This window comes from Anabrus simplex, chromosome 10 (assembly GCF_040414725.1).
Source record: "Anabrus simplex isolate iqAnaSimp1 chromosome 10, ASM4041472v1, whole genome shotgun sequence".
In the NCBI taxonomy this organism is placed as follows: domain Eukaryota; kingdom Metazoa; phylum Arthropoda; class Insecta; order Orthoptera; family Tettigoniidae; genus Anabrus; species Anabrus simplex.
This window is the reverse complement of record NC_090274.1, coordinates 92,277,946-92,299,532: the sequence shown is the minus strand read 5'-3', so window position 1 is coordinate 92,299,532 and position 21,587 is coordinate 92,277,946. Positions and strand designations below refer to the sequence as shown.

General features: G+C 36.6%; 1 protein-coding gene across 1 annotated transcript in view; it reads right to left on the bottom strand.

The window, feature by feature from the left end:
* LOC137502413 (uncharacterized) overlaps positions 1-21,587 on the bottom strand; it is a 48,425-nt gene that overhangs the window by 7,161 nt on the left and 19,677 nt on the right. Inside the window, exons 2-3 of the mRNA XM_068229495.1 lie at positions 15,749-15,829; positions 208-290 (exon numbers count right to left, since the gene is read on the bottom strand). Coding sequence (XP_068085596.1) covers positions 208-290; positions 15,749-15,829 — 164 coding nt within the window. The remainder of the gene's footprint in view (positions 1-207; positions 291-15,748; positions 15,830-21,587) is intronic.

Genomic DNA, 21,587 nt, shown 5'->3' with positions numbered 1-21,587 from the left:
ATCAAGTTCGGACAATGAGTGAAGTATAGGAGACAGAATTTGAAAATGATCTGGATGGACCTGTGCTCACCTTGAACCCAAGATATTGGGATATCAAGGACTTCACTCGACCTCTTCTCTGCAGAGGGAACTACTCAACTTTATATACCAAATTCCATATTATCGAGGGTTAGGGTGTAAAATCTAAGTAAAATAAATGGTACTTACTCATCTTCTTCTTTGAAAGAAGCGACCAACTGACCTACTGTGTGTTCATCTACACTTATTTCATTCTTAATATCGCTGGAAGGCTGTAAGGAACAAATATGCAAAACAAAGTAAGAAATGTAGAGTAAACAGATAAATAGAGTAAAAGTTTACAAAAATAGACATGACATAGATGACAAAATAAACTACATAGTTGCAGAATAAATATATCAATTTATTCTCGCAATGTAAAAAAGGAAACAAGTAGACAAGTGTCAAGTCAAAATTATATGAAGAACAGGAACATGAAAAGGAACTCATGACAAGATCAAGAGGACAGCACTGGAAGAGTGAGCAAAAGAAGAAGAAAAACTTGAAGGACAACAATAATCTCTGCAATTTTTTCTTCTCTTCCTACAACTTCCTGTCATCGTATTCATCCTATTATGTGTTCTTAAATCACTGGACACTTGTTTGTTTCTTGTGTTCCCACAGATGACTCTGATTGTCAGACAGATATAAATTGGATCTTAACCTGAGAAAGGTCAAACTCTTGCCTACCATGTTCAAGTCCTTTTTCGAGTATCTTGCTTTCCTGATCAGTTAGTACTGTTTTTGACAAATTAATGTCCAGCTCCATAGCTAAATGGTTAGCATGCTGGCCTTTGGTCACAAGGATCCTGGGTTTGATTCCCGGTGGTGTCGGGAATTTTAACCATCATTGGTATCGCTGTTACTGGGGCCTTCATCATTTCATTATCATCACGACGTGCAGGTCGCCTACGGGCGTCAAAGAAAAGTCCTGCACATGGCAAGCCGAACATGTCCCCGGATACTCCTGGCACTGAAAGCCCTACGCCATTTCATTTTATTTCCACAAATTTATAATGGCAAGGTGAAATTTCCCAATCAAGTAGATTAAATGTTATGATTTTCTGTTTCCCTTTTTGTACCCCTGTTTTTTGTCCCATAGCCATAAGTGTATTAAGCACTTTGTCTAATATCAGCTGTTTTGGGACTAATATTACAGAGTCGGAAGTAGCTGTTAAAATTTTTTTTGCTACTGGCTTTACGTCGCACCGACACAGATATGTCTTATGGCGACGATGAGACAGGGAAGGGCTAGGACTGGGAAGGAAGCGGCCGTGGCCTTAAGGTACAGCCTGGTGTGAAAATGGGAAACCATGGAAAACCATCTTCAGGGCTGCCGACAGTGGGATTCGAACCTACTATCTCCCGAAGACTGGACACTGGCCGCACTTAAGCGACTGCAGCTATCGAGCTCGGTAGCTGTTCATAAAATGCCCCCGGAAATACAAGATGAGGTCAGATTCAACATTTGGATAAAACTGAACAAAATCCATCCATCAAAAAAGGAACATTACCTACTGTAAAAATAGAAACCAAGAACATTTTGTAGAATGGGAACAGGTAATCAATATCAAAAAGAAAATTAGAAGATAATAACCTCATCATCACTAGGGCAGATAAAGGGAACATTACAACAATAATGGAAAAAACAGATTACACCAAAAGAAACTAAGAATTTTCCAAGAAGAGTTCCTTTATGGTGACTAAAAAAGATCCGACCCTACAGATACAACATCTCCTAAAATTAACACTAAAAATACATTATTTTTATTTACAGAACAAGAGAAGAAAAACCTAGTAACTATGAACCCCAAACCGCCACAGCAAATGCTTTACCTACGATCCATAAGCCTGGCGTCCCCATACACCCCATCATCAATTATAGGCCAAGCCCATTGTAAAAATTAACACAATTTATCCACAAATTTCTAAGAAAGAATTGTCATTTTCTGTCGAATAAATCTGTGAAAAATACCATAAAAACTGGATAGCTTTCAAAAACAGCCCTTCCACTCATTGCATTCTTTCAACATAACAAATATATATCCGAGTATCAATACTAAGGAGCTTTTTCCTATTATCGAAAATCATTTAAATACGTATAATAACCTCAGTAAATTCGAGATCCAAGATTTCATGGAAATTTTGAAGCTAGTAGTTAAAAATAATTTCTGCAATTTAAATAATTGCATATATCAGCAAGGATGGTTTGGCTATGGGGTTGCAGACCTCAGGGATATTAGCGGAAATATACATTGACTATTTAGAGCATACAGCAATTAATAACAATAGTAGTGACTTTGTGAACATAACATTTTGGGCCAGGTTTATAGATGACACTCTCGTTATCCTTGCTGAAGGAATTAGTGATGCAGGCTCCACCCTTAACAATTTAAAAAATAATGATCCACAGGTAAAGTTCAATCTGGAATCTGAGTCAAATGGAAGCACAAATTTTCTAGATCTCACATTAAACAGACTTCCTTCTTCTCCAGAATACAATATTTAGCCTACAGTAAACTGACACAGACAGCTACTACCATCCAGAAAGATTCTTTCCATCCCAAAGCACACAAATGTGCTACCTACAGCAGTATGGTAGACCGGACAAACAGTATACCGCTAAATAAAGAAAATTTAAACAAAGAATGAAATACAATTTGCTCCATAGCTAAATATAATGGGTATGATAATGCATTTATAGAGTGTATTATCAATAAACGCAGATATCGCATAAATTCAACTTTAAGTATAGAGAAAACTAAACCTGATCATTATTCAACCTTTACTTTCCATGCCAACGGCTGTAGCCACGTTGAAACACCGAATCTCCGAAGTTAAGCAACAATGGGCGTGGTCAGTAGTTGGATGGGTTGCCATGCGCTGTTGGTGGAGGGTAAGGGAATGGAGGAGCGGAAAGTAACTGGCCACCCTACCGCACGTAAACTCCGGCTCAGGAACACCTCTGCAGAGGTTCGGACCTGCCTTCGGGCAGAATAACCCTTACCTACCTACTTTCAATGAAGATATTCACAGCATTACAAATATTTTGAAGAAACATAACACTAAAATCACATATTGAACTGATAAGAGAAATATGGACATCATATATAACAACAGCTCAAATAATAAAACCGATATGATAAAACAGGTGTCTACAGATTTCAATGTCAAAACTGTGAGTCCTTGTATATCAGACAGACTGGGAAGAGCTTCAAAATCAGACACATGGAGCATGCAAACGCCATGAAACATAGTAGATGCTCTGCAGTTTCACAACATATTCAAGATTTCAAGCATAACTTCAGTAACATTAACCAGGATTCAGTGGTTCTTATCAACGTAGACAAAAACGCTGTTCTTGACGTCACTGAGGAATGCTTCATTCACATGGATCAGTTATCTAACTCCATTTCGAACCTGAATGAAATGTCAGAAAAAAATAACATTCTCTCTGATTTTTTTATTAAAGTCTATAGATGTGTTGATCTTCCAAATGAACGCCCAAGATCTAACACGACACACAATACCTTATCACGTTACAAACCCCTACCACACTGTTCACATGACCTGCCTAAAATCCCTCCTCCTATCCTGTCCTCTTCCAACCTGCTCCTCCCCCTCCCTCTCCAGGTATAATCCTACCTCATTACACTCTACTTACCAGTATTAGCCCGTACTTTCTCACAAACTGTAGCTTCTCAACATGCTGACCAAGGTGAGCCACATATACCATATATTACACACACTTAGCTTGTCCAGACCCATTGGGCCGATTGCAGAAACGATGACTAGTTTTAAGCCTTAGACATCATCTACCTAAACAACGTCTAAGTCATTCACGATCTTCCATTGCATAAACAATGTTCAGTCGATGTTTAACTAGACATCCCTTAAAGTTTCAATTTTGGTTTGAAAATGGAGACAGAAGTATCTTTCATGCAACTCTTTGCTTGTCGCAACCAATGAAATTCGTCGGTGCAAGTGCCGAACGCCAGTCAGCTGTTTGTCTTCCTACACATTACTCAAATATGGCTGAGCATGACTTTCCCACAGATAAGAGTACCGCTTTGGGTGCAAATTAAATCTCATAATATTATCGACACTAAAGCGACACGCCACCGTACGGGGAAGTGTAGCTTTCATTATAATGTTGTTACAGTGAGTGTAATCTACTCATAAATACGGTAGCTTCGATGAAGGGAAGATGAAGCAGTAGTAATGTGTAACCGAGTGTGTTGTACGGGCCATATAGATGTAGCTTGCATTCTGGAGATCGTAGATTCGAAGCGTATCATCGACAGCCGTGAAGATTGTTTTCCGTAGTTTCCCTATTTTTACACCAGGCAAATACTAGGGTTGTTATTACGGCCACAGCTCTTCTTCCGCAGTCCTCTTAAAATGATAATCACCACCACTTGCCTTTTCCTATCTGATAGTTGCCAAAAACCTATGCGATTATATATACAAAAATCCCATACAAACTACTTTTTAGTTTTCACTATTATGTGTGTTTACTTGGCAGTAAATATAAGTGAATCTCTCCCGGTTGATGTATGTGACAGCCCTCGGACGATCGAGACACGTAATTGCGATATGTATATTGTCGATGTGACCTATAATTCCATGGAAATTACCACATGTATATAATAAAATATATCGATTGCTAAGAATTTATTCAAGTTGACAGTTACCGGACTGTCACTTAGTCAGTCTCAAGAAACAAGTCTCTCGTAAAGCGAAACCTTATTTTATGATTATCACCCCGTGCATGTCACGAATTGCTGCGATTTAGCAGCGGGCAACCCACAGAGAGGCCGTCGAACTAACCTTTCTTCCCGGAATCGTCTCAACATGATAATACAAATTACATATTTCACGGTACATAACCTATGATTGTGAATTCACTCCTGTCATTTCAAGTTAAACAGTGCTCTTGGCAGTGTTTAAACATGACCGGTTGAACATCGGTTTTAGACAGTGTCTAAGCGATAAATAACGTCTCTGCAATGCGGCAGCCATACTTAGGCATTGTTTAACCGTAGACATCGTCTAAATGCCGTTTCTGCAATCAGCCCATTATATTTTAATACTTATAACTCATTTTTCTTGATTTCGCTTCAGGCTAATCCAAATCCTTTTGAGTAAATTGGGATATATTAGTTCACCTCTATTACAATAGACGAGTAGATGGAAGGACAACCAATTACCAACCATTAACCATTTCTTACCTTATAATTTTATTAATACATCATTGTATAATTTTAACGAACATAACAAGCCTTTTGAGACAGGTGTAATGAGATATACCAACGCATATTTCTACCAGTTCTTAACATGAACAAGGTGTTATCAACTAAAATTATGTTTTCACTTTGACAACATTTGAATAACAAGTGTCTTAAAGGATGGACAAATTATCGCCAAAGATTCAAATGCAACCATAAATATGACGTGATGATTTGAGTATTAGCACATAAACAAATCAACAAAAACTGTATCAATTGATTGCTATAAGTTTTATACTATTTTATTCAGCACACAGTGTAAATAAGCATTTCAAAAGACTTTTATTCGCCGATAAAATGTCAAAACTTTATATTCTTTTACTGTTAAAAAACTATGTATATATTCATGCATCATAACATCAATTTTAATTACCATGTCCTTTCTCTATTGTATGATTAATGCATTTCAATGTTGAAACCGGTACCGTTATTAAACAAATGTTGTAAATAATACCTTATACAACTCGTAATTCATATTGAAAAGGTTGAACCTTAAAAACTTTATCTCTGTGATCCCAGTTCAATACGGAAACAAAAATGAAGTTTACATCTTTGAATAGGTGCATATGTCATGTGATTTGAGGCCTATTTCCTGTTGCCCTGTTTACTCGTAACTTACGCTACACTTTTGGACACTAGTGTAAATGGAATCTACCCTTCCCAGACCACAGAATACTGTATAAGAAACAAAATGCTATCTGCTTGTGCTTGTTAGTAAACAAACATGGCTGATGACTCTGTGGATACCTTCAAGTGGTTAGAAAATGATAACGGGAATGAATTTTCTCCCAAAGACTGTGCTATTACATACACTAATAATGATAGTGTTATAGAAAATGATTCTAGTGATGGAAACAGCATGGACAATGTAAACGAAGACCGAGGTGGTGAGACTGCTTTACGAGGTGGATCTTCCACATGGAATTCATCAAACATTTCCAATACACCAAAAACTATTCTATTCACAAGTGTTTCTGGTCGCAGTGCTATGGTTTTGAGAAGACTGTATTTGATGTGCATTCAGAATTTCTCGGGGAAGAGTTCTGGGAAACGATTGCAATAGGAACCAATGACTAAGCTATAATTTGATGACAAAAAAATCTGACATGTGACAGTAAATGGTATCCTTGCATGGTTGATGAGATAAAAGTGTATATTTTGCTAATGATTCTCAAGAGTCGGGTAAGAAAACCTAAACTCAAGTTGTGCCGGTTTAACAGGAAGGTTCAGAAAGTAAAATGTTTTCAGAAACTATGACATTTGAACTATTCTGTCATATTTCACGATTTCGCGCTTCTCTGATGACAAGTTTTCAGATCCAAATGACCATCTAAGAAAAATCAGACCATATTTGCAAACAAAATTTGAGAAATTCTACAATCTTGACAGAGATATAGGTATTGATTACAGTGTCATGAAATTTCTAGGTAGACTCCCATTTGTGCAATACAATTCTTTCAAAAACAAAAGCCAGGTTTGTTATTAAAATTTATAAACTCTGAGAAAGTGCTTCTGGACACTGTTCCCAGTTCAAAATTTATACCAGACAAGGCAAACAGGGTGTTATTCCAGCAACAAAAGCAGCAGTGTTGGAACTAACGGAAGCAAACTTGAACCAAGGTCATGCATTATATCTTGATAACTAGTATGTTTCTCCTGAACTTTTTCACACCTTGTTGGACAATGGAACTCATGCTGGGGGTACCGTATACTGTAACAGGAAGAATGTGCCTCCAGAGTTCCACACAGTAAAAGTGATGAAAGGTGAGGCCATAAAGTGGAAAGACAGAAAGGATGGTTTTTTACTTTCAAATGTTGATACGGACTTGGAATTTGATCTGAAATTCAAAGACAATGAGGTGGAGGAGAAGTAGTGAAAAACCCCAAGGGTATTGGAAGATACAACCGGATAATGAACGCAGTATATCAAGACCAAGGCCTTGCATGTTTCCCCATAATGCGATGGACTATGAAGGGTTATAAAAAGATAATGCTGTATCTATTGGATATGGCTATCTTCAATTCATACATTGTGTTCATGAAGGTTACTGGCCGGTGGCTGCATTATACAGAATTTCTCACAGTGTTAGCCGAGGAATTGTTGCAGAGTGTTGCTCTCCTGCCTAGGACAACAAAACGAAGAACATCCAGTCAACACAGCCAACTGCGGCTTCAGGCAAATGTTTGGGGAAATTTTCCAAGGCTTATTCCTCCAACAGAAAGGAAGAAGCTTCCTTCTAGGCCCTGAAAAGTATGCAAGGGTCATAAAAGAGTTAATGAACTGTTAGACATTGATCTGTGATGTATGTGGCTTTGAAAAATATGTCACTTTTTGATTAATCCTCAATATACAAAATTAAAACATAATTTTCGAAAATAATTTTCTGTCCCCGCTGGTTAGACTATTAGTGAGGTTCCTATGGGTTATTTAAAGCATAGTTTCAGAATGTGCCCGGTTTAAAAATGGGAAATAACAGGAAACCCTCTTTGGAAGAATGGCTGAAGGAGAAGTGCAAGGACGTTCAAGGTTTTATGGTCCTAGGAAAGGTAGAAGCTGCATGCAGGAAAATCAAGGAAGCCTTTGGAGAAAGGGAAACTAGGTAAGACAGAGTAGTGATGCGTGATACAACAGTGCCAATGGATTGGATATGGAGGAACATAGTCAACAGTTTGCTGACAATTCTATGAGACTGCAGTCCAACCATTGGGCTCATTTCATATGTGCAACTTTCCCACTGTATCCAAACAAATCCCCTCAACAAGAGCTCAAATGGAAGAAACATCTAGTGAAAAAGACAAAGAAAAAATATGGCAGGAATATATCCAACACCAGTATCAAGGTAAAAAGGTACACGATAGGGTTCTGGAAAAATAACAGGCTGTTGTCGCTGATGAAATCGGAGTCCCAACTTTGAGATCAGAATTCAAGAAGTTCTGAAAGGCCTAAGTATAAACAAGGCACCAGAAATTGACGACATACCCTCAGAATTACTGACTGCCTTAAGAGAAACAAGCATGGTGAGTTTATTCCCCTTAGTGTGCAAGATGCATGGAAAAGAGAGAATTGCCATATGATTTTTGGACGAATTATGTCATATCTATTACCATGGAAGCCGGTGCTGACAAGTGTGAAAACTATCACACCATTAGTTTAGTTTGGAAATACAATTTGACAGTGAGTTGGAGGACATCAATTTAGCTACAGAAGAAACGTAAGAACACATGAAGCAATCCTGACTTTACACCTAATCTTAGAGGATTGAATTAAGGAGGACAAACACTCATACATAGTGTCCGTAGAACAAAAAAGGCATTCATTATCAGATACCGAGAAAGAAAAATAATTTACAATCTGCATAAAATCAGTCTGCTGTGATAAGAATCGAAGACTTTGAGAAAGCAGCAGTATTCCATACGGGAGTGGGGCAAGGCTGGAGGTTCCCCCTCCTTTACAATGTTCACATACAAGAAAGAGGCAGTAAATAAAATCAAAGAGGAATTTGGAGAGGGTATCACAATAGAAGGGGAAATCGAATCTATGAAGCTTGCTCATGATATTGTTATTTTATCTCAGTCTGCAGAAGGTCTGGAAAAATTACTGAATGGTACAGACAGAGTCTTGGGGAAGGAGTACAAGAACAAAATAAATAAATCCAAAATGAAAGTAATGGAGTGCAGTAGAACAAAGTCAGCTGACACAGGAAAAATTACATTAGGAAATGAACTTCTAAAGGTAGTAGATGAATATAGTTACTTGGGTAGTAAATAAACTAACGAGAGCAGAAGTAATGAGGACATAAAATGCAGACTGCAGGCTAGCACAAGCAAGGAAAGCCTTCTTAGAAAACAAATTTTCACCTCTCAAACAGTGATAAATGGATTACTTAGATGTTTTTGAACACATTTGTCTGGAGCATGGTGCTCTATGGAAGAAAAACATGGACGATAACTAGCTCAGGAAAAAAAGGGTAGAAGCTCCTGAAATACAGTGTTATGGATGAATGCTGAAGGTGAGTTGGTTATATCGAATCACGATCAGAGAAATATTGAATTAAATTGGTGAGAGATCAATTTGGATAAATTTGACAAGAACAGATAGAATGATAGGACATACCTTAAGACACCCAGGACTTGTTCAGTTGGTTTTTGAGGAGGTGCAGTCAGTAAGAACAGTAGGGGTAGAACAAGATATGAATATGACAAGCAGATCAGAGCAGATAAAGGATGTAGTAGTTATCTAGAGATGAAAAGGATACCACATGATAAGGGCACATGAAGAGCTGCATCAAACCAGTATTTGGACTGATGACTGTAAAACAATAACAAGTACGATATTGTGTCCTGTTTAACAGAGACTGCAATTCGTTTCCAAGAGGACATGCTGAGAACCCGGTTATATTCATTAAGCAAGATGAGCAAGCACTAATTAAATAGACTGTATTAAGCCAAACATAGTCATACTGTATTACACCTTTCTCCATATCACCCAGAATTGAATTCCATTAAACTGATATGTGCATGTGTCAAGAAAGGCATTTTTGACAAAATGTAATGATCGGAATAGAAGCATTACTATAATTTATGGTGAACAAATTGCTACAATTGCAAATGAGAACTGGAAGTAAAATTTGTGAGCACGTAAATAAATTTGAAAATCAGTAATTTCATGTGAAGGTTTATTGGACCACCACATAGGAAGTGAAATGGACAGAAATAGTGACAGTAATGGAAGCAATACTGAAACACAAGAGAAAGTGGTAATGAAACCACAGACACCACCAGCAGAAGTGGAATAGGCATGGATACAGAGTATGATGAAACAGTGTGAGGGGCATCCCCTAGGAGATTTAGTATGCCTAGATATAGTGACAGTCTTCTACCAAGTGATTACCATACTGAGTTATGTGTAATGTGCAGTTATAAGTGTGTAATTATTGTAAGTATTTGTGAAAGGCTTCTTAACAGGAACGCTATAATTTAGGGTGAGACTGTATGTATCATAAGGCATGCACTGTACAATATCCTCACTTATACTCTCCTATGTACGCTCGAACCTAGTCCTTGTCACCTTCCACTACAGCGTACTTCCTGTTTTGCACTAAAATGAGTGTTCTCCACAATTTGCAAAAGCTGTACCCAAAGATAGTGACTTTGTCCTCAACACAACAGAAGCAATGTAAAAAAGAAACCTATACTGTCAGAAATGTTTCTGATGTACAACATACAGGCAAACAAGGTAAAAAATTATAGTATAGACTGTATAATTTTGCTGAAATTGAATGATGGACAGAGACAGCAGAGCCCATCTTCATTAGCATGTGGCAACTCCTATTTTGAAACGATCTCAGAATAAAACTCGAAAAGAGAATAACAAAGTGCTGTGTCCTCTCCACCCTACTAAATACTGTAGAGCCCTACATATTTTATTACCCACAGAAAAGAGAATTAGAATTTCAAGACGTGGATATATAATGGCAAACTGTGTAATTCCTGTGGGTTATTTTCATGTCGCACCAATGGAGATAGGTCTTATGCCAACAAAAGGATAGGAAAGGGCTAGGAGTAGAAAGGAAGCAGCCGTGGCCTTAATTAAGGTACAACCCCAGCATATTAATGATATGAAAATGGGAAACCATAAAAACGATCTTCAGGGTTGTTGACAGTGCGATAACCCACACAATGAGCTGTCAAGCTCAGTTTATCAAGACAATTTAACTCATGCGACTGAAATACATGTATCACATTATGAGGACTCCTAAAAAGGACAGCCTGTCACAAGTAATACTGTAAGGAAAAAATTTAGGCAAAAGAGGACTCAGAAGAAGCCGGACATCTCTGATCAATATTTTGAAGAAATGGGTTGGAGTTCTTTGGCAAATGACAAAAGGAAGATAGCCATGATCGTAGCCTAAATCTGGTTAGGATAAGTTTGCAGTAACAGTGAAGAAACCAGCCACCGTATGCCAAGCATATGAGGGACTTTGATCAATAATAACTGCTATATATTACCTAGCACAATTAAATTAGAATCTAGTGGGTTCCACCTTTTCAATACAAAATACAATGTTGGATGGTATTTACAACATTATTTATTACAGAACATGTTTAGGTGTTCAATTTTTGACACCATCGTCAGCTGCTCAGAAAGTGCGAAAAAACTTGGCAATCTAAACATTAAACAACATATTGTCATACGTAACTCCTTAATATACATATATAAAAACAATAGAATATTGCACTAGTTAAATCCTAAAACATCTACAGTAAATTATGCTATATTAAAACTCTAATATGTAACAAGAGAATTCTTGTAAGTCATAAATATAAAATTTCTCGTCTGTTTGATGAGTTGTCTTCACATTCCTTAATGTCTGTGATTTTGTACTATCGTACTATCGAATTCAAATGCGAACTTAAGCTTGAGGATTTACAATTGTATGCAGTCCATTTGATGTTAAAATGTTCATTTCACGTATATAATACCACTTAGATGGATTAAAAGCTCGTTATATACAATATGATTGTTAAATTTATTAAGTACAAAAAACTTTGTATTTTTAATGCTGTATGCGTGGTTGGAACTGTAATTTCATTTGTCCTACAGTTGTTAGGCGGACATGTCTTCTCAGTTCAATAGAACCCTGCAATAATGAAACCCAAAGTTAAGAGAAAAGCAAGAATATTGATAAAGAAAACTACTGCGGATCCACAGAGGCAGCTATAAAGAAAACTAATTGAATCTAACTGTTGATACGTTCCTTACGTTTAATGATGAAGCCCACCAGGCATTTTTGATAGCTCATCTTTATATGAATTTAAGAATAAAAGTGGGAAAACTTGGTAAGGATATTAAATTTATTAGACAAATTTCTTGAAAAGTGTTTTAAAACGAGACCCAGGTGTGCTGCATCGAAGTAAAAACTGGGTAAAGTCAAAAAGGCTATGGCTCAATAACGAATTAAAATTCCTCCACAAAAAGAATTCCTTTTTGAATCAGCAATTATATGAGACTCACCTCAAAGCTACATTCTTGCTCTCTGCATCACAATGGAACCTTTTTCAAAATAAAGTTCAATTCAAATTATCTAATGTACTTGCAAGTAAACAATTAACATTGGAGGAAAAGCTAGAAAGACTAAGGAAGGAAGCAGAAAAAGGTCGAACCCAATCTTCATCCCCGATTCAAAGATCCAATTTTACACATAACGGAGATCCATTGAAACAGTTTCATACTCCACTCATTAATCTTTCCAATGTCAACTTGAACGAAGAGGAAAGACTTATCCTTGAGAAAGGTCCTAAACATAATTGGCCGACCTTCAATCAAGCTAAAGTAACTAAAAATCTGATTATAGAAACAGAAATCGCACTCGGAAAATTGCTACTCGACTTACAGGATGAAGTCAGAATAGAAGTAAAGAAACAGCTGAACAAAATGGTTAATAATAATAGTAATAATATAATAATAATAATAATAATAATAATAATAATAATAATAATAAGTTTGTCATCCCTAAAGATTCTTTCAAGGATAGGAAACAAATATTTGTACTTAAAAAGAAAATAAAAAACGAAGAGCTTATAGTCACTAAAGCAGATAAAGGCAACGTAACCGTTATCATGCATAAAGCTGATTACATCCAAAAAACAAAGAACTGTTTTTAATGATGACTCTTTCTATTATTAAGAAGGACCCGACTCAGTCATTGCAGAAGCAATTGAAACTAACATTGAAGACATCTTCTTTCCTCTTTAATGAATATGAGAAGCAGAAATTAATTAGCATGAACCCCGGCCTTCCTATCGCTAAAGCGCTGCCAAAAATCCACAAGGCCGGAGTTCCCATTAGGCCAATTATCAATTACAGACCTAGCCCCCTTTATAAAATAGCACAGTATATTCAAAAATTCTTAAAACAACATTACAGATTTACTGCAAATAAATCTGTAAAGAATGCCGTAGAATTCACTAAAGAATTAATTAAATTTCGATTACAGGATCACCACACAATACATTCTTTTGATATAGTAAATATGTTTCCTAATATCAAAACTAATAAATTGCTCCCCATTATTGCAAAAAATTTGAAAAAATACAGTCACTTACGCAAGCTTGAAATTGATGAATTCATGACGGTTTTAAAATTGCTGATCAATAACAACTATTTCACTTTCGACCAGATCATTTATAAACAAAACGGCCTTGCAATGGGGTCTCCGGCCTCAGGAATTTTGGCAGAAATTTATTTAGCTTTTCTAGAGGACACACAATTAATTAATAATGAAAACTTCAAGAATGTTCTATTTTGGTCTAGGTATGTAGACGATGTGTTTGTTATCTTGGATGAACGCATAACCAACGCCTCTACGACTCTTAATAATCTTAACACAATAGATACGGATATAAAATTTACTTTAGAATCCGAAATAGAAAAATCCATTAATTATCTAGACCTAAAGATCAATAGGCACGCTTCTTCATTTTCTTTTAGTATTTACAGAAAACCTACATAAACTGCAGTTACAATACGTAATGATTCGATACACCCCTTAGTTCATAAATGCGCGACCTATAACAGCTTGGTGAATTGCGCTTTTAGTATACCAATGTCCAAACAAAACATGGACAAGGAACTGAACATCATTCGAGCTATGGCTAAAGCTAATGGTTTTAAAGAGAATTTTATAGAACGAATAATAAGCAAATTCAAATATCGCCCTCACACGAGTCTGATGAAAAATAAAATAGAAGCAAAGGAAATTGAAACCTTCACGTTTAATAAAGATGTATTCAGAATTACAAATATTTTCAGGAAACGTAACATTAGGATCGCATTCAAGACAGATAATAGAAGTACAATAGTTTTACGTAAAGTTTCGGTTGCCAACAAAGTCAATCCGTATTCTAAATCAGGGGTATATAGGTTCGAATGTAGGGACTGTGGAAGCGGATACATAGGGCAAACTGGGCGTAGCTTTAATGTCAGGTAGCAGGAACACCTTAACGCTGTAAAATATCACAGATTCTCAGCAGTAGGCAAACATATCCATGAGTACAAACAAATTCACAGACATAGATAAAAACCTCGAGATCATGGAAACACTATCTAAGGGACAGAAGCTTGACATTACGGAGGCATGTCTAATACATCTAGACCAATACTATAATGCTAACCTGAATTTGAATGAAATCTCGGAAAAACCCAAGATTTTATTTGATTGTTTGATTCAATTACTTAACAAGTTAAAAATTCCAGAAAATTCAAGCGTATTCCGAACTCTACATAACAACTTTGCTTACTACTGTCTTCGTCCACAACGCCCCCCGGACTCTCTCCCAAAAAGTTTGACGTTCTAGAAACTTCCCCTTTGCCAGGGCGGCATCACAGAGCACAAGATACTAGCAGACACACTCATTGCGCCGCAGCCGTCACGCGAATTACACAGCTTTAGAGGTGAGTCAGACGTATCAACAGTTAGATTCAATTTGTTTTCTTTATCAATATTCTCGCTTTTCTCTTAACTTTGGGTTTCATTATTGCAGGGTTCTATTGAACTGAGAAGACATGTCTGCCTAACAACTGTAGGGCAAATGAAATTACAGTTCCAACCACGCATACAGCATTAAAAATACAAAGTTTTTTGTACTTAATAAATTTAACAATCATATTGTATATAACGAGCTTTTAATCCATCTAAGTGGTTATTATATACGTGAAATGAACATTTTAACATCAAATGGACTGCATACAATTTTAAATCCTCAAGCTTAAGTTCGCATTTGAATTCGATAGTACGATAGTACAAAATCACAGACATTAAAGAATGTGAAGACAACTCATCAAACAGACGAGAAATTTTATATTTATGACTTACAAGAATTCTCTTGTAATTTACTGTAGATGTTTTAGGATTTAACTAGTGTAATATTCTATTGTTTGTATACATGTATATTAAGGAGTTACGTATGACAATATGTTGTTTAATGTTTAGATTGCCAAGTTTTTTCGCACTTTCTGAGCAGCTGATGATGGTGTCAAAAATTGAACACCAAAACATGTTCTGTAATAAATAATGTTGTAAATACCATCCAACAATATTGTATTTTGTACTGAAAAGGTGGAACCCGCTAGATTCTAATTTAATTGTGATCTCAGTTCAATACGGACCAAAAAATGAAGTTCCTTACATTTAATATATTACCTAGCACAAAATTTCGAACTACGTAAAGAAAATTGCTTCAAAATGTTGGAAATCTAACTATATATCTTTCTAAGGATCTTCAAAATGTCGGAATTAAAATGAGGAGTTGCTCAGTAAAGTCTATTCAGCAGTTTATTACAATGCCCATTATCAGAAAAATGGCATCAAAGTATTGGATTACCGTACTTCAAATGTAATTACCTGTGTTTCTTTTGGCACTGCCAACTCTGATTTTGGTTCTTCTTTCAAATGCATCTCTTCTGACATAATTTTGTAATTGTCCTGTGGGAGAGTAAATATATTAGACAAATTTTTCAGACACATCTGGAAATGTATTTATATACAAGTGGGGTTAACAATTCATCATTTCCGATTAAATGAGACAGTTTCAAATCATTATTATTTGTCAGAAAATCTCCATGTTGAGTATCCATAAAAGCATGACAACTAAGAGACCTTTAGGAGTGGAGGAATGTCCTGTTTGAATGCATAGAATCATTTTTGAAGAATAGAACAATTATATAACATTTAACCTTCCAAAATAACACCAAATGATAAAGAAAATGTACAGACATACTTACAAATAATCTGCTCTTTATAAAGAAACCAATTCTGAAATATTAAGAACTTCAAAATTTATCACTGTAATTTTTGACATCCTGTACCAACAAACACATCTCAGCAGAAAAATGTATCTTCCATATTTTATCTTGTATATGAAGTGCTCAGCCTGAAGGCAGGGAGGATCCTCAACAGCTCTACCATCAGCTACCATACAGAGCTAGGTGCCACTGAGGAGGCAAACTAAGGAAATGAAGAGTAAGGTAGTTTTTCATTGCTTTCCTCTTCCAGCCAGACAGTGCAGTTACATACCAGTCTTTCTTGTTCACTCTACCGTACACACATACCAGCTATTTCACCAATTTTCTTATAGGATTTGGCTGTATTAGGAATGCTGTTACCCATACTGCTCATATCTCAGTCACATTCATATCGTGAGAGCCAAGGATGAGACTGATACCCAAAATACAAGTGACAAACTTGTTCTGGGCCAATCCAGAAGACAACAGGCTTTGAGCACACAGTATCTCACCAGAAATGGATTAGGGCAGGAAGTCACAAGTCCTAAACAACAACATGAACCATGACCTACAGGTTATCTACAATATCATATGCCTGTCATCAGTGCTCCATATGGTCAGCTGACTGGGATACTGAAACTTGCTTTACGTTGCGCTGACACAGACAGGTCTTTCAGCGATGACAGGATAGGAAAGGGCTAAGAGTAGAAAGGAAGTGTCCCTGGCACTAATTAAGGTACAACCCCAGCATTTGCCTGGCAAGAAAACAGGAAACCCTGGAAAACCATATTCAGTGCTGCCAACAGTGGGTTCTACCCACTATTTCCCGAATACATGCTCACAGCTGTATGACCTGAACTGCATGGCCACTTGCTCAATATAGATTTATTGTGCCTTGTGACAGGACTTCATACGTATTGAGAAGCAAAAGGTCAGATTGCTGTCTCAAGAATGCCAGCCCTATGTTCAGCATATGGCTGCACTAATCAATGTAACTAATCCAAGGATACATTTAGTTTTAACTAAGTGTTACTGAATTATAACTGACATTGTTTTTGCAATTCCTGTTCGATATTAAAGCCATTTTGATGTTTAAACAGAGGAAGTACTGTGGGACAGAGTTATTATTAATTTCATCACGTTTCTGATTTTAAAGACCAAGGAATTAACTCAACAATGGGTTGAGAGGATGAAAAGAGAAACATTGTATCCCAGGCAATACAGTAATTTATACCATGCACACTTTGAATTTAAGTACATGTATTAAATGACCAGTGGCTATTACTGCCAAATATGACATGGTTCTAAGCATTTTAATTTCCCTCACATTTACAAACAAAGAAAATGGAGTGAAAACACACGAGAGGCAACCTGTTAAAATTAAACTATATAAAGTGGGGACTATTAAATAGTTTTAAATTATCTTTCCCTAACCATTTGCTGCTCATGCAATTTAAAACTGTAGTGATCGGGGTGACATTGTTTTACAATTGTTTTAATTTTATTTTATAAATCACCAAACGTATTACCAAAACTACAGCTTTTGTCCCATCCCTAAGAAATTAAAGCAGCAATTGGTGTAGGCTACCAAGAAAATAAATAACTGAAATCATAGCTAAGCAAACTAAGAGGAACAGCAGGAAAGTCTTCCATCAGCAAGAAATCATTGAAGTTCTTCACAAGAAACATAATGATTCAGGTCTCAATGTTCTGGGTAGCTATTTCCAAGAGATGATACAAGACCTTGTCTGGCTTCAGGCCTAACCAACCATGCATTGTATCCCTACTCTTACCGGTACCTCAGGAAATATTTACACCACCACATCTTCAAAATCTTTGTCACTGTGGAACATCTATTGATGGCAGTCCAGGTTTTACAGAGGAGAGTTTTTGAAAGAAAAAGTTAGGGCTATTTCACAATCAATTCTCGGAACTTACATGTTAAGAAGAACTTGGTGCAGGACAATAACACGTTTTGTGTCTATGATTTAGGTCGGGGATATTTAGGCACTCGTGAGTATGAAGTGGCCATGGAAGCATTAGACTTTATGGTGGCAGCACTCAATAGGAGTTCAAAAATACCAGTGAGTGGAGGGCACATACAAAAAAATCATATAGTCAGTAGCTGTGATGGGATTGCAACTAATAGCCTTAAGAATGAAGTTTGTTGGACTGACTCCCTGTGCTCTTTTCCACATCCAGCAGAGTTTGAGCAAAAGGCATTAACTATCCTTGATGCTACCCACAATAAAAAACTTGCAATGAATTCCCTAGCAGAAAAGCAGGTTCTTATAGATGGTAGTGCTCCAGACCAAGAAAATATTACTGAAGTGAAATACCTGGAAGAACTTTGTACTATTACAGGAAGTAAAAAGGCTTGCACACTGGTTATAGATTATGGAGAAAGAATTTAGAGTGGGTGAGACAGAAGATAAATATTTCCTTTGGTGCATGAACTTTTAGTAATTCTGTGGCTAATACAATTGAATTTTGAAGTTATCTAGTTCATGAAGTGTTTACTGGTTACGAAAGTACCATTCAGTTTGCAATGTTCCTAAATCTTGCATTTGATTTAATAAATTCATGCCATCTTACGTGTAAGCAAACCAAGGCTGCAAACAGATATTCTGTCAGTGCAAAATCAGTACTGATATTGAAAAACGCATAAGGTATCCTAATAATATTATGTTAACTGATGGTTCGATCCTCTGTAACTTTAAGAAAGTAACTGGAATGGATGGTATCATTTCTGATTTGTTAAGTGTGCAAGGTCTTGCGGAAACATATATCTGGGGAGAGGATTCTGTACTAAGATACCTCCACACATGGAGTTTAATCCAGGATCACCTGGAATTCATCCTCTCATGTGAGGAACAGAGATGGATATATAATTCTGGACAACTCTAAGCTGCATACAGGAAGTGTCTCAATGATCAGATTGTCCGGCTCCATGGCTAAATGGTTAGCATGCTGGCCTTTGGTCACAGGGGCCATGGGTTCAATTCCCAGAAGGGTCAGGAACTTTGATCATAACAGGCTAATTTCGCTGACACAGGGGCTGGGTGTATGTGTCATCTTCATCATCATTTCAACCCTATCAAGATGTGCAGGTCACCTACGGGTGTGAAATCAAAAGACCTGCATCTGGCAAGCAGAACTTGTCCTCGAACACTCCCATCACTAAAAGCCATATGCCATTTCATTTTTTTACTGGTCAGATAGGCCCAGGGGGTAACTCTAATAGTGTTTTTGAAAGGCACTGTTTTACTGAACCCTGGTCCTGTACAGAAAATTCAACAAGAAATTGATTTTCAGAGACTTGATCCAGATCAATTATGTTGTCATTTCTTTATATAGTGAATATGTTGAATATATTGCAAGCAGTCTGTAAAATATTAAGAGCTAAGAATTTCATAGTGTTCTGTATTGAGGTGAGTTCACTATTAAGTTCAAAGAAGGTATATGATGGTTTAACATTTCAATACTATTAAAATAAGAAACGTAAATTTTACATTCCTACTCAATTATGATTGGTACCGGTCTCAACCATTATTCTTGGTCATCAACAGCTGATCACAAATAAGCATAGAAGACAATGCACAAGTAAATAAAATGTGAAATTTAAATAATTTATTCAGTTGCTGTTTCTGAAGCACTAAACACTTTAGGGAGCACTGTGTGTTGGAAATTCAATGTTGGAAGTCTAGGCTCAATATGTATTTTTAGTTGTAGTTCGTGAGGAACTATATAATTTTAGGGATGAGCACTGAGTGCTGATAGTTCCAGAATCATGAAGAAGTCGTTGATCAAATACGTGAATGTAGTACGGAGCAAGTCCTTGAAGAGTACCGAGACATATGTGCGGATCATATCATTGAATTTCCAACACACAGTGTTCCCTGAAGTGTAATAGTGCTTCTTAGACAGCATCGGATGAATTTTTTAAACTTCACATGTTGTTTACCTGTGCATTACCTTTTATACTTATTTGCGATTGGCTGAAATTTCAACAAACAGTGCTACCTAAAGTGTTTTAGTGGTTCACAAACAGCAACTGACGGAATTATTTAAACTTCAAATTTTACTTAACTGTGCATTGTCTTTTATACTTATTTGTGATTGGCTGACGACAACCAAGAATAACGGTCAAAACCGGTACCAATTATGATTAAGTAGGAATGTAAAAAAATACAATTCAATTATATATGTACAGTATTTGTGTCTTTTGCAGTGTTACATAATATCAGCCTCATATCCGGACTGGCAGTACTGAATTATACACCTACAAGACTTTATTATATCCTCTTAATCAACACAAACTTCCAAGGAACTTCACTGATAACTTCAGGCCATGCAACCAATAGGTGAAAACACAGACACTGCACTAATGCGATTCATATCTTGTACTGAATATGAGGAGCCAATAGAGACCTATAAAGGTATAATTCCTTTGTAGTGTACAAGCACTGACACATGTGGATTGGTGCAGTGTAATGAGTCTACATAAAACACATCCTTTTCTTATCATCATGGTTGAGATGCACAGTACGGAAGATATGACACATTTATTGTTCTTTGCCTCAGTGCTTAGACATTCATGTTTTTCTATAGGTGTCAGTTCAAAAAATCTGCAACAGGGGGGCACAATTATTATCATCATCATCAATATTCTGAATGGCTAAATTAAGATAAGAAGGACCATTCCTTCAAAATTTTGTTTCATTCTTATTCTAATAGCAAGACTCTTCCTTAATGGGGCTGACTGATCAAAAATCACCATCAAGGAGGTGAACTAAAAGTGAACCAACACTCAAATCAGATAGCATTTTTGTATATCATGTAATAAGGCAATAAACAGATGATCGTGTGTAAGAATGCATTTAGTATTTTGTACTGCATAAAGAACAGAGGAATCTGCCAGGTAATTTCAGACCATGCTGCCAGTAGTGGCAAACAAGGACACTGTGCTAATGCAATTTCTATCCATGAGCACTATATGAAATGTCCTGTTACAGGAATAGATACATACATACATACATACATACATACATACATACATACATATATATTTGTTATAGACTGTTATTCCTTTTGGTGTTCAGTTTGCAAGCCTCTGTGAATGTACTAACCACCACAACAATCCTCTATTTCTAGCTAGTTCTATTACTCTTATCTTTAAATCATTAGCAACTGAGTCTAATCATCATTGCCTTGGTCTCCCCTGTATTCCTCATACCCTCAATGACCGACTCCATGATTCTCCTAGTAACCTATCCTGCTCCATTCGCCTCACATGACCCCACCACGATTCCTTTCGTTACTGCAGCTCCATCCATTGAGTTCAATCCTAACTTAGCCTTTATGTCTTCATAACAAGTACGCTCCTGCCATTGTTCCCACCTGTTTTACCAGCAATCATTCTTGATACTTTCATATCTGTTACTTCTGAGTTGGGAGTA